Here is a 16,753-nt window from a genome sequence, read left to right as displayed (position 1 = left end):
GTTTAATTTGCAAGTCTTTCCTACAGTTAAAAGGAGACAAAACCAAATTAAAACAACAAGTTAATCAGATTTGCTGTATTTAAACTTCCATGACAATGAATCATGATAAAACTAAGAGCGGAGTCCATATGAACTTATGAATTATATAAATGTGGTTTAGAAAATATTACCCAAATGCAATGCAAAAATCTATGCTTCTTTTCAGCTAGAGGTTTGACCCCTACCTTGAGAACTATATGAAAGGCTGTTGTCACTGTGAAATCCCGATGAAACCATGACTAGGCTCAAAATCCATGTCCACATCTTCCAAAAAAATTCCATAATTTAGGAAAACAGAAAGCTGCTTTCCCCCATACACTCCTTGGAGGGCTACCTGCGTGCTATAGAGTTAGCTCCACTCCAGAATCACACCATAACAGTTATATGTATTTTATACTACTTCCAAATTAACTATTGGATGTTTTACTTTTTGACAGGTATTCTTTTCCAACAACCTGTATTTTCTTCTATATTTGCAGTCATTTTCTCAATTCAAAATAAGTATTTGTAAGTAAGACATTAGACTGGACAGTTAACTGAACTTGCTCCATTTCTTTTCCTGAAAAATAAATAAATAAATAAATGAGTCAAGGAAATTATTTCTATTAAAACAGATCTATACTGCAAAACACTAAGCCATCATAGCAAACTAAGAAATATAACATTTTGAAATAATATTCAATCGTTATCATTTTCATGGTCCAAGGTCACAACCTTACAAAACCCATGAATTCCCATTAACCTTGAACTACTAGTTCCATACAACTTAAGATGCACATATCTGCTTTACATTAAATGGGAATAAGAATTCATAAAATTAAGGTTTCTTGTTGCTCAAATACTGTTCAGATTTGTTCCAGCTATAATCAATGCTATGCACTCATTGATTTCAGCAGTAAATAACTAGACCCAATACACTGATAGACAAAGGAAGAACCTAGGAAAGAATCCAAAGTACAGTTATCTGATCTTTCCGCAGCACGTATTTTGTTATTTACCAAAAAAAAAATTTCTGTATTTGAAACTATTCATCATAGACATTCTAAGTTTTCAAGTATTTGTTGTATCCATATTAACTACTATTTGATGTAATAGAATATATTTTCATTCGCATTTTGCAGGTCACAGGATTGAGGCAAATAACATGTTATTTTCTCCACACATTTTTTTTTTTTATTGCATTTAAAACACTATTGCAGTAATACTAAAAAGCAGCTTTAGCTGTGGCCAGGGATTAAATGAAAGGTCCATGCAGCCAACTAACAGTCCAGTATCATGGGATACAGAACCATGTATTGTGTCAGCTGGTACTAATCAGTCCTCTTAAGCACTCTCAGCACACCTGTGCACGGAGCAAATTCTGCAGAGGCAAACTGAGAAACAGAACACCTGAGAAGGGAAAACTCTTTAAAAACAAATTTCCAAAAGCATACTCAGTCATTTATACATGCACCAGATAAATTTGCCTTTTTAAGATTCTGGGAGTGATTTACAACATTCATTCAAGACAGGTAATACCCTTGCAGCCAGCAGATTGTTTGTAAAGGTTAAAGAATCATAGCATGTCATCTCAAGAAGAAATCAACGTCACGCGAAGCCTATTTACTAACATCACAGTGAATATTAGGAAACTTCTTAACCAATTTGAAATGCATCCAATTATTACCACGTAAATGAGATTAATCTGATCATTCCAATACCTACTTTTTAAATATCTTTCAAGACAGCACACAGGATTTAATTGGGTTTGTAGAGAATAAAAGATACTTTGCAAGCATAGCTTGGACTTAATAGTTTAATTTTTTTTCCTGAGGAAGCATAAGGATTTAGTGATGCCATTCACATGTGGCAAGGCCTCAAAGGATATTAATAAAATCTCTGGTCTGGCCTTCCATGTCAAACCTTTATTTCCTACCTAACATTTAGTTACAGCTTTTAGACTTCTACAAGTTTTGAAGAGACATAATCAATTCCATACTCTTCAGCTACATTCATATACTAAAGAATGTGCCTTATTTCCAATGTGAGAACATCCAGTTTCAAATTCCAGTCACTGAATCTTGCTTTACCCTGTCTGCTAACAATCTCCTTTCCTCTCCTTGCATGGATAGTTATAATCTGATACAAGTATCTCGACATTTCCTGATAAACAGCTCAACCTATTTGGTTTACCTCACTCCATAAAAACCAGTTTCCAGATGTCTAATTATTTCTGCAGCTTTTCTCTGAACCCTTTCCAAATTGTCAGCATCCCTTTACATGCACAGACACCAGAACTGGACACAGTAGTCCAGTAATGGCTCATTGTTGCCGTTTATAGAGATAAACACTGCCTCACAGCTTTTACTCGGCCAAAAAAAAAAATCATAATGGAGCTCATGTTCAGCCTGTTAGGCTGATCATAAATTACCCTAACATTAAGATCTCCTGCAACTACAGCACCTAAGGTGCTATGTAACTCAAAATACTTAAAGTAAACTTAGTGTCCATTATTTAGATACCACCGGCCCATGTTAAGCCTTGGTCAACAAGATCCAAGTCACCTGCATCTAAGTATCTTTTCAGGAGTCTGTTCAAAACAACCTTCCTCATTTTAAGTTTCACACAATAAAAATATTTCACATTAAGCTTGCTGAAAGTTTCGGAAGAATTTTTGGCCTCCCTTCCAGAAGTACTATATCCAGCTCAACCACTAACACAAATAGACCACACATAGCAGTATTAATGCTCTGAATTAAGGAGTAGTAATGGACATGAAGGATAAAGCACTCTGGTAACTCCAGATATAGTACTTCCAGTATGAAGTTAGGTAGGAAACCTCAAAGTATCGACTGTCTATATCCTCCTTTCTGTCTGCCTAGATAGCACATATTCAGCATTCCACTTTTGACTGTGGTGAAGATGAGGCATTTTGTCAACACTAAGCTTACAATAAAAAGCATTTCCTCTGACTCATGGCTGAACTACATGCTCACCCACAGTAAGGGCAGGTATGGTTCCATTTTCTGAACATTTACTGAAAACTACAGTTCCTGACTAATTATAAAATCTTTGTCGAGTACAAGATGTTTTTCAAAATCCAGGATGCCAACGACAAAGCGGGTGCGTGGCACTAGCATTTCTGCAGAGGCACTGATGACAGCGTGGCAGTCCTGTCACTGGTGCCATGAGCTTCCTACCCACCAAAATTCAATGAAAGGAAAAAAGGCCATAAACACATACAGGAAGACTACTCCCCATTCCCGCACCTAGGGATAGCCACGGTTGCACCACCCCCAGGGTACTGGGGTATCCACACCAGGGGCATCCACCACAGAACCACCAGGCTCTCGCGCGCTTGGCGATGACGAGGTCTTGTGGTAGCAGCCGAGGTGCCGAAACACCACGGAACAGCAGCACCGGATTACACAGACCTACCGGGAGTTACGCTTTGGGACAGAACCGACAAACACTTCGAGCGAGAAACTACTCCACCGCTCACAGGGGTGGGGGTGTTACCACAACCCACCTCAATAGCATGGCTCGGCTCGGCCCGTGGGGGAGGGGGGGTGGAGGGCACAGACTTCACCCCTTCCTGCCCTCCTCAGTCAGGGCAGGCGGCAGAGAACACCGTGTCAAGCACCGGCAGTACGAGTGCTTGCTAAGGAAATAGGGAGGGCGGGCATCAATCACACAAATTTAATTACAAATATCAGGACTGGCCATGAAAAGCGTTATAGGGCTTCAAAAGCCGGGGATTAGTCGTGTTCGTAAGAGCTTCCCAGGTATAAATAGCGATGCAAAGACCGCGCTTGGAAGGGCTTGGTGAAAAGAAACGGGGCCCGGGGGGTGACGGGGAGGAGGCTGGGGAAAGCGGGGGGGGACGGCTGCGGGGACCGTACAAAGGGAAAGGACGAATCTTTCCTCCCCGAGTATTAATCAGAAACCAAGGTGTGAATAATACATGGGCTGGTGTGTGTGCCCCGATGTACGGCGCAGTCAGCAGCCCCCCGGCGGGGTCAGGGCTGCTGTTGGTTGAACAGCCTTTCCCATCTATGCCTGTCCTATGCCCTTGCCAAGGGATCAGCTGTCATTGTATTTCGAAGGGGGGGGGGGGGGGGGAAGAGGGGGAAGAGAGGCGAAAAAGCAAACAAAAAAACCCAAAACAAGCTAGAAAAATGTCTACACGTACAGCCCAACAGGTATACACATGCATATTATATTCACACAAACAATCGTCTGCACACACAAGTTTTTTTTAAAAAACAAACTTAGTGGGAAATACTAGTATTGAAGTTGGAGGTCACCAGATACACATCCCTCAAAGAAAATTCAGAAGGGAAGGGGGAAGAAAAAAAAAAGCAAACCACACCCTCCTCCCTAGAGAGACTGAAGGGAAGAGTCTGGTTGCTGTGGTGGAGTTGATCCTAAAGTTAACTTTCAGCAGTCCGTTTCCAGACAGCAGCGCTGAATCTATTTAGATAAAATGCGTGTGACCCAGACACTTGGCGTTTGGCCCAAACAAAACCAAGAGTCAATCTCTGTCTCCCCTCCCCCCCATTGTACAGACACATCATCAAGGAGCGGAAACCCACTTACCTCCCCCTACCAAACAAAGCCCTTTGAACCCTGGGCCTCTACAGAGACACACACACACACTAATACGGCTCCGCGAGGTTAAGAGTCTGGCAAATCCTAAGCGGCTCGATGTTAATAAAAACCACATGCTTCAATCTTCTTGATGAGCCCGGTGAGAGCCCGACATCCCCGCCAGCATCGGGCTGCGGGACCGCAGCCACGCCGACCCTGCGAGCTCCGGTACAAAATATGCACTTCTCTGACCGTTAAAGCAGGCGCCGGACGCGGCATGACAAAACGCTGGGCTTTTAAATCAAACTGGATTAGCTGTGGGTTGTCGTTAGGGTTGCTTTGGCTTTCCTTTTCTCCCTCTACCAACGATTTAGTATTAAAGTACAAAAAAAAAAATCTAAGAAAATTTTCACTATTCGAGACCGTATTTCAGAGATCACTATTTTCGGTTGAGAATCCTCGCGCCCCCTTCCCCCATCCTCAAAAGTTTTCTATCTGAAATTACTCCAAATCCACCTCGCCTAATACAACATAAACTTCTCCCTGCTCCCCAAAGCCCTGCACGCACAATTATTCAGGACACAAAAAAAGCAAAAGTTTCATTGAATAGTGTGAAATCTTCCTTACCGTTTTCATCTTCAATCTCTGATATAAAGTTTCAAACAATAGAGATTGCACAGGACGCTTCCCGTATTCCTCTCTGCAAGCAACCATCAGGGTTACATTCTCCAACAGAATAAAGATCTCTAGCCTTCCTAAAAGGGGTTTTTAGAAAACGGTCTAGCTTGGCAGGAGGAAGGATACTGTCAATTCACCCAACCTATCACCCTGCGCATTTTGTCTTTCCAACAAAAAGAGGAGAAAGAAGGAAAACCAGGCTTATATTGGGGTGGGTGCCCTTCTCTCGAGCAGCCTCCTCTGTGCAAAATACCATATGAATACCATCTCAGTTGGGAGGAGGGGGGAGGGGAGGGGAGGGGAGGGGAGAAGACAGGCAGAGCAGGAAGGACTCAGGAAAGCTTGGCCGAAGTAGCCCCAGACCTCCTCTCCCTGCCGGCCCCCGGCCAAGCCGAATGCAGCAGCAAAAAACCTTGGCAGCCTCACCCGGGGAACGGCGCAGAGCATATTGACGTCAGTCTGCAGATGTGCCCTGGACCGGCGGCGTGGCCGCGCATGCGCGCCGCGTCACGTGGCGGGTGGGCAGGGGTACAGTTGGGGTAACGAAAAACAGCGGAGGGGAAGTTTCGTGCACCTCGCGGCGGAGGGAGTGGGGGCAGTGTCCCCGGCGTGACTCATGCCCGGTGCCGTGGGCAGTGTCGCCAGCGAGGAGCCTAGTTTCACCGGCAGGGAGGTGCTGGGGTGGCTGTGCCACAGTTGCTACAGCTCCGGTGTGCAGTCGGTTGGCGCCAGGCAGGCGCTGCCGGTGGGCAGCGGGCTGGGGCGGCCCCTTCCCCGCCGACGGCCCGGCTTGTGTTCCATAAAGAGCTTTATTAAAAGAAAAATAATAAAATCCTATAATTTCCAGAAGAGAGGAGGCGAGCGTCCGGTGCTGGGGAGGCGGTTTCTGAAGCCTGCGCAGCGAATGAGTAACCACCGCGGCGAGGCCAGGGCCTGGCCCTGCCCCCACACACCACACGGTGGCCACACGTAGCACTTTCATTTGCAGCGAGGAACCTGGTGGCGCTGGGTGGGGTGGGGGTGGGGGGAGCAAGGCGAACCGAATGCGGTCGTCGTGTCGTGGGATCACCAGCCCAATCTGGCGAATCCGTTGGACGCAGGACAAAGGTGCAAATGGTACTGGGTAGCTTGTCGATCTGCGGATCGTTTGTGTTCAGTGAACCTAATGGTGGTGCGGGGATAGAAGCTTATGGGGGAGGGAGAGGGTGGCATCTGAGACTTGCTCTTGTAACTGCCAAAAAAAAAAAAAAGAGAAAAAAAATCCTTCCTGAATCTAGGTTCTATGGTTTCAAGCTTCTGCTAACAGTATTTCCCAAGTGGCATGTGTATGTTTTCCTCCTGAGCTGGAGGTAGTAGGTGTCATTCTTCTGGTGAATCTATAATAGTTGGCTGAGCTGGGAGATGATTTACAGTGAAAAGTCAAAGAGTACAGCTACTCTGGGATTTCTCCGAGGATTGAAAGAACAGGATCAGCCTGCAGAGTCAACAGTCCTCATAGTAATAGTCGCTTAGGGCTTGCTGCGTGCCATGTGAGATGAAGTCAGACCTGTGGCTGGCATTCACCATTTCAAATAAATGCTGCACACATTATTTAATATGAAGTACTGCTATAGTGGAATTAGATTTCTACATATAAGTATGTGCAATTTCTTTTAACAGTAGTTATGACAAAATAAGCACAACCCCTTAAAAAGGTAGTCGCATTTGTCATCAGTCATACTGAAACTTCCTACTAAATACAATAAACACTTATTTGTGAGATCCTTTTACAGTCTTTGGGCAAATGTTACAGTGGTTCGGAGAGTAGCAGCGTATTGAAAACCGGAACTGTAAAACCAGTGCTCCTTAGGAATACAGGCATTCAGAGAGAGATAGGCTTTATTCTCAAACTACGTTGTCAACCTGCTTCCCACCCCCGGTTTAATTGCTCATACCGAGAGCGCCATCCGGTGTCGACGAGCGGGGAAGGAGCGCGGAAGAGTGCCCTGGGCGGCGCAGCGCTGCTCACTGCCGTGTGACACACAGGGAGCGAGGTCCTCGTTTCCTCTTCATCATATACGCGCATGGGTAATTACTGCTATGGTGTATATTTCTGGATATGTCTACTTAATTAAAACAGATATTTGTAATGTTGAGTATGAATGAGTACTTTTTATTACTATTCCAAAGTTCCTGCTTCTGCAGCAAGTTAATTTATAAGATGAATAAACCACATAAATAAACCAGTCACAGAGCAAGCTCTGCAGCAGATGCAGCCAGGTGTACCTTAGCTGCATCATCTGTCTCCATGGGTGGACATTGTGACAGGTTCCGCTCAACCTTTTCTGCAATTGCAGTGGTATGGAGAACAGGAAGAGTCTATCCTTTTGAAAGGACAGATTGTAAAGAGAGAGGTTTTTCCCCATTCTACATCAGGACTAAAAATAACCTTTTGAACAGAGACACATATCATAGCAAATTGCCTCATGCTCATGGTATCCTCATGGGATTTGAAAGACCTGCCTTCAAATAAAATTCTGCCTGAATCAGACCCAGGAATGCTCACATTGCTGTATGATGGCTAAGCTGGGGACTATTCTGGTGTGGAAGACTGGCCTTTCCGTGGCTGGAGCTGCTCCACTGTGTATAACTGATTAAATACTTATGAAGCTAAAAAGAAAGACAGCTTATCACTGTCTGGTTAGGGCCCTCACATGGATTCAGCTCCCTGCTCTAAATCAAGCAAAGCAAAGATATATGGGCTCTGCAAAACCCAGCTGTTTGCTCAGAACAAGTTATTTATTCCCTGTTCCAGACAACTACATTTTCTTGCCTACACCCACTGTTGGAGCTGAGAAAATGTTTCAAATAGTAATTTTGTCAAAACAGGAAATGCTTTGGCTCCAGTTTAAAAATTCTTGACCATCTGTGATTAGAATTTCTGACAGAATTACCAATACAGTTTGACTTACCTGTTTTGCTTTATTATATAAATTAATTTTTCAGATTAAACCTCATTTTTTAATTTTTATTTAATAGTAAGCTTATTTTATTACTTTTAATTTTTTTCATCAGTACAAATTATATAGGGTTTTGATGATCTGCAACTATTTAGAAAAGAAACTTGCATGTAAAGTAGTATGCAGATTCTTAGCATAAATTTTTCTTTGCTGCAAGTAGAAGTCTTTGTAGCAGAGACAGGAATTCTACTGTGAATTGTGATAGTATGTATAACTCATTTGGGCAACTGTGTCTCAGGCTCTGGACAGGATCACACGTTTATTGAGTGCAGAGTATATTACTCAATGTCTTAACCAGTTTGTTAGTCTTTGCTGAACACAGAAGTAGTTAGATAACACATTAAGCACTCTTGACTTTAGGACATTGAATCATTTAGTATGTCAGTCAACAACTGATAGGATTGGCAAAGATGCTTTTTTGTTTAAATAAATATTTATATTAAACTTGAATTTAACATTGCTAGATATATTAAGAGATTTTTGGGATTGATTCCAGGAATCTTGCTATTAACTGAAATAAATATAGAAAAGATAGCTACAAGTCTTTGGTGGGCGGTGCATTGCTGTAAGATAAGATTCTTGTTACCTATACATTTGGATAGACATGCTTGAAAGTGTGGGTTTTTTTCCCCAATATATATCTTGATCTGGTTAGTAAAGACTTGAGGATAAAAACCTGTCATATTTAGAAATATCCCAGCAGTGTTTGGGGAGAGAATAACAATATTTTAAAATTAAATATAAAATGATGTTATAAATTACAAAAATACGCTTGCTAAAATACTTTGCTTGACCATACAGTGGGAAAAAAATAATACATTAAAACCTTCCATTTATGTGTGCTATATGTTCTGTGCTTTATCTGTGCTTATAGGGAGAAAAGCTTGTGATGTGCATGCATAAGGGCTTCATTTTTAGTCCCCTGAACCAAAAGATTCTAGTGGTGCTTGAAGGTAATGGTGCTATAGAGATCCAGTCTTTTTCACTGACAATTCCTTGTAAATAGCTGGAATTCAGATTGCTTACAAATCTCATCTTCCCTTGCAGGAAGAGATCTAAAAACATATCTAGAAATTACCCTGGGCCATGCGTTCAGCCTAATACCAACCACTTGCCATCATCTCAAGGGCTAATGAGAGAAGCAGAAACTATTGTGCCTGGCACATTGTATTTCAGAGAGAGAATGCATATCAAAGTGTACTTTCAATCAGAAAAATGCACCCCTTTTGAGTTGAGTTGTCCTTGATGACCCTCTAAAACAAAATTCACAGTGATGCATTTGGCTTCAAGCTACATTTATTTTTCTAAGGTTATATGTCTGCAACTAGCCATAGCAGTATTCATTAGCATCACCTGTTCTCTCTCAAAAACAGAAGCAAAAAGCTCATCTATATTTCTGCCAAGACTTTATATCCAGAAATTTTTATGCCGGTCTTTCAAAATCCCAATTCTTTTACCTGCGGCAAAATGCAGACAAATACAACATTTAATTTTAATGCCACCATCAAAAGTTGAAAAACTACCCAGAACAATTGAGTTAATTCACTAGGAAGTGATGACAGTAAGTTATTATCAATCGTAATATTTTGCAGAGTTGAGTTTGTGAGGGCAGATGTGGTCTGTGCTTCCTTGTAATCTTGTCTAATCTACCTGCAAAAAGGTGTTCATTTTGCTAAATCAATCCTTGCAATATGAAATTTGCTGTAACTATGTATTCTGAAAAGTGAGAAGAATCAGGGGCTCTACACTGTATGCATAGTCCAGAAGAATCGTTACTGTAGAATGCATCATTTTTTCCTCTTCATGTATGTGCCAATTTGTATCACATCAAAGCTGAATGGCAAGTAGTGCTCCCTTAGGCTGAGATTTTCTACTGAATCAGTCACAGCCTAAAGCATCATTCTCCTAGATTTGGCCTATGATTCAGCAGGTGATCATTTATCCATTAATCATGTCCTGGATGGTGACAGGGTTGTGACTGACTTCTTTTTCTTGACCATATTAAAGGTGCAGCCACTGGCTGAATACTGGAAGAATATGATATGGGTTAGATGGAGAAGCCTCGGGCTAATCTGACCATTAGTAGTCAGAGTTGTGAAGAGTTTTAAGCAGCATCAGTATTCGAGAGATATGGGCCTAATAGACCCAGCCAAGTACAACACTACCTTACTCAGTAAGGATCAAAGGCAAAGAAATCTGTCCTAACTGTTCATTGCTGTCATAGCATCTATCTTGATCACTATTGGTTTCTATAAAAAACACAAAGATTCATTGTGGCTAACCAAGAAGCCTGGTTGACACTTCTCAAGATTGTCCTGTTATGATCAGCTGAATTGACAGACAAAATTTTAATTAAGATCTCAGAGTCCAAGGGCAGTTCTGTGTGTTAGTAAGATTGGCTCAGCTGTGAATCTCAGGTACACTTATATCTCAGATGGATAGCAATAAGATGTAAACAACCTCTAAGTAAAAAACATAACTCTGAAGTGATAGAAACAAGTATTCAGAAGCCATGATAACATATGTAGTGTTTGGTTTCCTCTGATCCGGGATATTATGAAGTTTCCTCTTCTTCAGAATAAGGAAATAAGAAAAATATCTGCTTACACTTCTGCATGATCTCTCCTACAACTAAGTAAATCACAGCAACCACTTCTTTTTATGATAAATTCCTTGAAAAGAGTTATTGAAGACTGAGGTGCAAAAATTCCCATATGAGCATAAAATATGTTTGCCATTGCTGACAATGTCTACTGTTCAAGTATCGACTGTAGTCTCTGACCACGTCCAGTAGAAACTGGGTTACCAAAAGTCAGCTCCAGGATGGTTTTAATGTGATTCATGCTCATTTCATGAAACTGCAGACTAAGCAATCAAATATTTTAAGAACAGACAGATGAGATACTGTCCTCAGCTGGAATCCCACACACCTTTAAATAGGTGTCTGAATTGTGACTCCTGCAGCCATAAATCAAGCATGCTAAAACCTCTTACATTACACAGATGACCCATAGGAACACTAAAGAGCTGACAATAAAGATACAAATAACCTGGGTACATTCTTTTGGATCACTGTTGCCTTAATTTTAAGCTCCAAATCATTTACCAGAGCCTCTTTTAGAAGACTTGTAGGTTATCGACAGCCTGACAGACTAAGAGAACACATGCATCTGGAAAATGGAAGATTTCCTAAAAAGATGGGAAGAAATTAAATTTCTCCTGAGCCATACTACACTCCATCAAGAGATTCTTCTAAATACAATAAAAACTATCTGAATAAACATCACCTGTAGGTGGTAGGTGTTAAAGAAAATGTATTTTGAATTAAGAAATTTAAAGGGCTGAAGCTGCTAAATGGCAGAACCAGGCCTTGTATCCTAATCCAAGGCTGGTCTAAAACCTAGTCAAGTTAATCAGTAGGAGAACAGAGAAACAATAGATGATCAATTTGTGTACACAGGTGCTCTCAGAAACGCAGGTATCTTTTGAAAAATTAATATAGATGAATAGGAATTGCTTGTTCAAAGACTAAGTGGGCTTGAAGGATTGTGTGAGTTAAAGCAGGCAGAAGGAAGATCTTGATCCAAGGAGGACCTTGGAACCGAGGCAGAGACTGAATCATATAGATTCATATAGAATCATCAAATAGATGAATCAACTGGGACAGTGTCAGGTGATGGATTCACAGAACTGACAAGACCAAAGGAAACTTCTAAAAACTTTGGACATTGACTAGTGATTTGATAAGTGTATATAAGCTGTGCTGTATCCCTTTGTTCTCTGCCACTCACTGAGGTGGTGGCCTAACTGATTTGTGATTAAAGCAAGCCTAGTGGTACCCACGGCTGTGTGAATTTTTCCTTTAACAGTAGGAAGCTTATTTTTTCCAATATGTGTGACAGAGCTTCAGTTCAGGACATTAAAAAAAGAATCTCAAAGATGACAAGTTACAGCAATCCACAGGTGGTCTGTTTGTCATCATTCATGTGTTGGACCTCACTGTGGGATGCTTTCCTGATTTTAATTTTGTTTGTGATTACTATTGCCATATCTGATATGTCAAGATGGACAAAGTGTTTTCAAAGACTTATTTTGGTACTGATGCCGAAAAAACTCAGAATGAAGAAAACTGCTAAGAGACTTTCTGTACTTTTAGCAGCAAGGTATTTATTTTCTGCGCAGGGGAGGAGGTGGTTAGCACCACAGAAACTCACTCCAAAGTACAGGTGTGAAACAGGCTAATTTATACATTTGACATACATGATTGCAACATCTTCTCATACATTATTCATGTAATTACAACATCTCATTGCATATTAATGATGGACAGAGTCTAGGCGGGGCCTGGGTGGAGTTTAGGCAGAGTCTTCTCTTGGCATCAATTTTTAGAGGGTCGTTCCGGCCTTCAGCCTCACTCAGGTGGTCTTCCTCAGAGTTGCACTTTTCAACTTTCTTTTATAAGTGACCCTGCCAGGATCTTGTACATGAATCTTGGCTTGTTACCATTTTCTTCTATTGATGTGTCTACCTAATTTATGATTTCTAGTACCTGGTACAGCGATTTCCAACAATGGCTTAGGCCTGGGTACAGTGAGCAAGAACAGGGCGATTCAGCACTACATGCTATGGTTCCTCAGTAACCAAGTTGAGCAATCTTGTAAGGCAGGACAGAACTTTTACCTGAGACTTTTCTCAGGTGGATCTTTAGGTTTTTAGGCCTTTTTCCTTTTCAGTACCAGGAAGAACTTGCTTGTCTAGGCTGGTATACTTGGGTCTCAGCAGTGAAACCTTTTTTGTTATTATCACTACCTTTTGTTTTTCCACAAATGTTTTAATGAATTGGCTTTGCTTGACTCTTCTTTATAAGTTGGATGCATTCATACCAATTTATAAATATGGCATGAGGCATATGAAACTGAAAATATGATCTCTTGGTCACAGAGCTGATGCTGATGAAGTTAATGTCAAAGTCATAGACTCTGAAGTGCATCTAATTATAAACATATTGGTATCAATGGTCACAATGCTTTTTATCTTTCTTCCCCTTGGAATTACAGACATCTTACTTTGAAGTAAGGGTAATTGTTAGTTTCCTAAATTTTGGCTAAAGGACAGTAACAGATAAGAATAGGTCAAGTGCTGTACCTGAGCATTTAGGGGCAGGATGAAAGAGAGCAAGAGCAATGGGTGTAGTGCTTGTCAGGGATGTCTCCTCTCTTTGGGTGGATTTACCTGCTATGTTTGTTGTTTAATGATGTGAAAAAGTTATGACAGACTAATTTCAGTCATTATCAATAACTGAAAGCATGGGGGGAAAAGATCTGTGACTATTCCTGAGTGGTTTTTAACTTATTTGATGGAGGAAGGGTCTACAATACCCAGGGGAAAAAAAAGTTTATGAAAGAAACTGAGTCAAAACTTCAGCCCCAGATAATTGCAGAAGCTGAAGAGCACAGAAGGAGGTTGGAAACTACTACAGTAGACCCAGTTAAAGTCTATTGTGCCATGTATGATGAAGATTGGGATGGGGAGGATATCTGGAAACAAGCGGATTCACATACCCTCCCCTCAGGGCAAGGTGATAATGCAAATGATTTCTGACCCTCTTGGTACCAGTAATCAAGACTGAACAACAGAGCACACCCACAGGGGCACAAAACCTGACTACCAACTACCTCCACAACCACTAGAGGGTTTACTGCCCTAGAGTTAAGAGATCTGGAGGAGAGATACAGAGCTAACCCAGGGGAAACACCCAGGGACTGGCTAGCATGGATCTGGACAGTGGGAGTCAACCTACTCCACCTTGTCCCAGCTGAAGCTGGATCGTTGCCATTAGGTCCAGGAACATTGTTAGATACTGCTGGACCAAATATTAACAGTGTGGTAGGTTGACCCTGGCTGGATGCCAGGTGCCTACTAAAGCCACTCTATCACCCCCCCTCCTCAGCTTGACAGGGGAGAGACAATATAAAGAAAGGCTCATGGGTCAAGATGAGGGCAGGGACATCACTCAGCAATTACCATCACAAGCAAAACAGAATCAACTTGGGGAAATTAGTTTAATTTATTACCAATCAAAATCAGAGTATGATAACAAGAAAATGAAAACTAAATCTTAAAACACCTTTCCCCCCACTCCTCCCTTCTTCCCAGGCTCAACTTCACTACCGATTTCTCTACCTCCTCCCCCTCAGTGGCGCAGGGAGACAGGAAATGGGGATTTCGGTCAGTTCATTACATATTGTCTCTACCACTTCTTCCTCTACAGGGGGAGGACTCCTCACACTCTTCTCCTGCTCCAGTGTGGTATCTCTCCCATGGGAAACAGTCCTCCGTGAACTTCTCCAATGTGAGTCCTTCCTATGGGCTGCAGTTCTTCACAAACTTCTCCAGCATGGATCCCTTCCATGGGGTGCAGTCCTTCAGGAACAGACTGCTTCAGCATGGGTCCCCCACAAGGTCACAAGTCTTGACAGCAAATGTGTTTCAGTGTGGGCTCCTCTCTCCACAGGTCCACAGGTCCTGCCAGCAAACCTGCTGTCCAGCCTGGGCTCCTCTCTCCACAGGTCCGGCCAGGAGCCTACTCCAGTATGAGCTTCCCACGGGTCACAGCCTCCTTAAGACATCCACCTGCTCCAGTGTGGAGTCCTCCACAGGCTGCAGGTAGTTATCTGCTCCACTGTTGACCTTCATGGGCTGCAGTGGGACGGCTTGCCTCACCATGGCCTTCACCACAGGCTGCAAGGTGAAAGGGAATCTCTGCACCAGCACCTGGAGCACCTCCTCTCCCTCCTTCTTCACTGACCTTGTTGCCTGCAGAGTTGTTGCTCTCACATATTCTCACTCCTCTCTCTTCTGACTGCTGCTGGTGTTGTGCAGGTTTGGGGGGGGGGGGATTCCCCCTCCTTCTTAAGTATGTTATCCCAGAGGTGCTACCACTGTCACTGATTGGCTCAGCCTTGGCCAGTGGTGGGTCTGTCTTGGAGCTGGCTGACATTGGCTCTATTGGATATTGGGGAAGCTTCTAGCAGCTCCTCACAGAAGCCACTCCTGTAACCCCCTGCTACCAAAACCTTGCCACACAAACCAGATACAACCAGTCCCTTATGGATTTGCACTTTGCACTGGGGACACACTATCCATCCCACTAACCATGGGGGAAAAATTGTGTGGCCCTGGAACTCAGCAGCCAGCCTACAAACAGGCCTTCTGAAAAATGCAATTTTAGCTGAATTAGAAGGACCAGCACCTGTTGCCCTGGGTGCCAGACAACCTCCTCCCACAGAAATGAATCCCTGGGAGGCAGCTTGTGAGCCTTTATACTTCTGACCTATAATAAAAGGAGCTGAAGGAATGTTGAAATCTTTAGCTTTAGCCATTAAGACAGTCTTAAATGGTTTTACTTTCCAAGAGGTCCTTTAACGTATGCTAGTGAATTTACCACTAACAAGCCATGGGCAGGGACACCTTCCACTAGACCAGATGTATTGGGTCTGGCTGAGCCCCATAGCAGCCACCATCCAGGAGTCAGTATAGAGATGGAATACTGGCCACTTCTTGTTCAGCAATGTCTAGGGCTAGTTGGATGGTGGCTAATGCCCTATGGGGGTGGCTACAACAGTGGAAGAAGACGAATTGGCAGCACAGGGGTAAACCCATCTGGGCTGCTGCATTGTGGCAGGACATTGCTGCCTGGGTAAAAAACATGGCTCTAAAGGTATGTCAAGATTGTATTGGGTCTGGCTGATCCCAGTAGCAGCCCTCATAGTGCTGTGCTTTGTATTGGTAGCTAGAAAGGTGGTGATAACACACCAGTGTTTTGGCTACTGCTGAGCAGTCCTCACACAGCATCAAGGCTGTCTCCCCAACACCACCACCCTCCCCACCCCCCCAAAGGCCAGTAGGCTGGGGATGGGCAAGATCTTGGAAGGGGACATAGTCAGGACAGCTGACCCAAAGTGACCAATGAGACATTCCATACCATATGATGTCTGCTCAGATATAAAAGCCAAGAGAAAGGGAGAGGAAGGTGGTGGTGGAGCATTTGTTATTTATGATATTTGTCTTTCAGAGCAACTGCTACCTGTACTGAAGCTTCTTGGGAAGTGTCCAAACATGGCCTGCTGATGGGAAGTAGAGAATAAGATCTTTTGTTTTCCTTTGCTTCTGCATGTGCAACTTATTGCTATTGCTTCATTAAACTGCCTTTATCTTGACTCACAAGCTGTATTTTTTAAATCTTATTTTTTATCCCCCGTTCTGCTGATGAAGGGAGTGATAGAGTGGCTTGGCAGGCACCTGGTGTCCAGCCAAGGTCAACCCACTAGACCAGGTTGCTCAAAGCCCCATCCAAACTGGCCTTGAACACTTCCAGGGAGGGTGCATCCACAACTGCTCTGGCAACCTGTTCCAGTGCCTTACCATCCTCATGGTAAAGAAGGTCTTCCTAATATCTAATCTAAATC

The 16,753-nt window shown here is 42.8% G+C and overlaps 1 protein-coding gene and 1 long non-coding RNA gene across 5 annotated transcripts in view; one reads left to right on the top strand and one right to left on the bottom strand.

The window, feature by feature from the left end:
* LOC101923076 (A disintegrin and metalloproteinase with thrombospondin motifs 6) overlaps positions 1-5,743 on the bottom strand; it is a 166,570-nt gene extending 160,827 nt beyond the window's left edge. For 2 of the 4 annotated variants that reach the window (XR_008745112.1, XM_055792875.1), the window contains exons 1-2: positions 5,236-5,699; positions 225-598 (exon numbers count right to left, since the gene is read on the bottom strand). Coding sequence is in view for 3 of the 4 variants with exons in the window: in XM_055792875.1 (XP_055648850.1) it covers positions 225-321 (97 nt within the window). In the remaining variant the exon portion in view is untranslated. The other 2 variants (XM_055792873.1, XM_055792874.1) reach the window with 2 other exon arrangements.
* Positions 5,744-6,319: 576 nt separating this feature from the next.
* On the top strand, positions 6,320-16,511 carry LOC129783128 (uncharacterized). The gene is made up of 2 exons (XR_008745117.1): positions 6,320-6,393; positions 14,557-16,511. It is a non-coding gene; the product is annotated as an uncharacterized LOC129783128 (long non-coding RNA).
* The last annotated feature ends 242 nt before the right edge of the window (positions 16,512-16,753 follow it).

This window comes from Falco peregrinus, chromosome W, assembly GCF_023634155.1.
Source record: "Falco peregrinus isolate bFalPer1 chromosome W, bFalPer1.pri, whole genome shotgun sequence".
Classification (NCBI taxonomy): domain Eukaryota; kingdom Metazoa; phylum Chordata; class Aves; order Falconiformes; family Falconidae; genus Falco; species Falco peregrinus.
The sequence above is the reverse complement of the archived record's forward strand: the minus strand, read 5'-3'. Positions and strand labels throughout refer to the sequence as shown.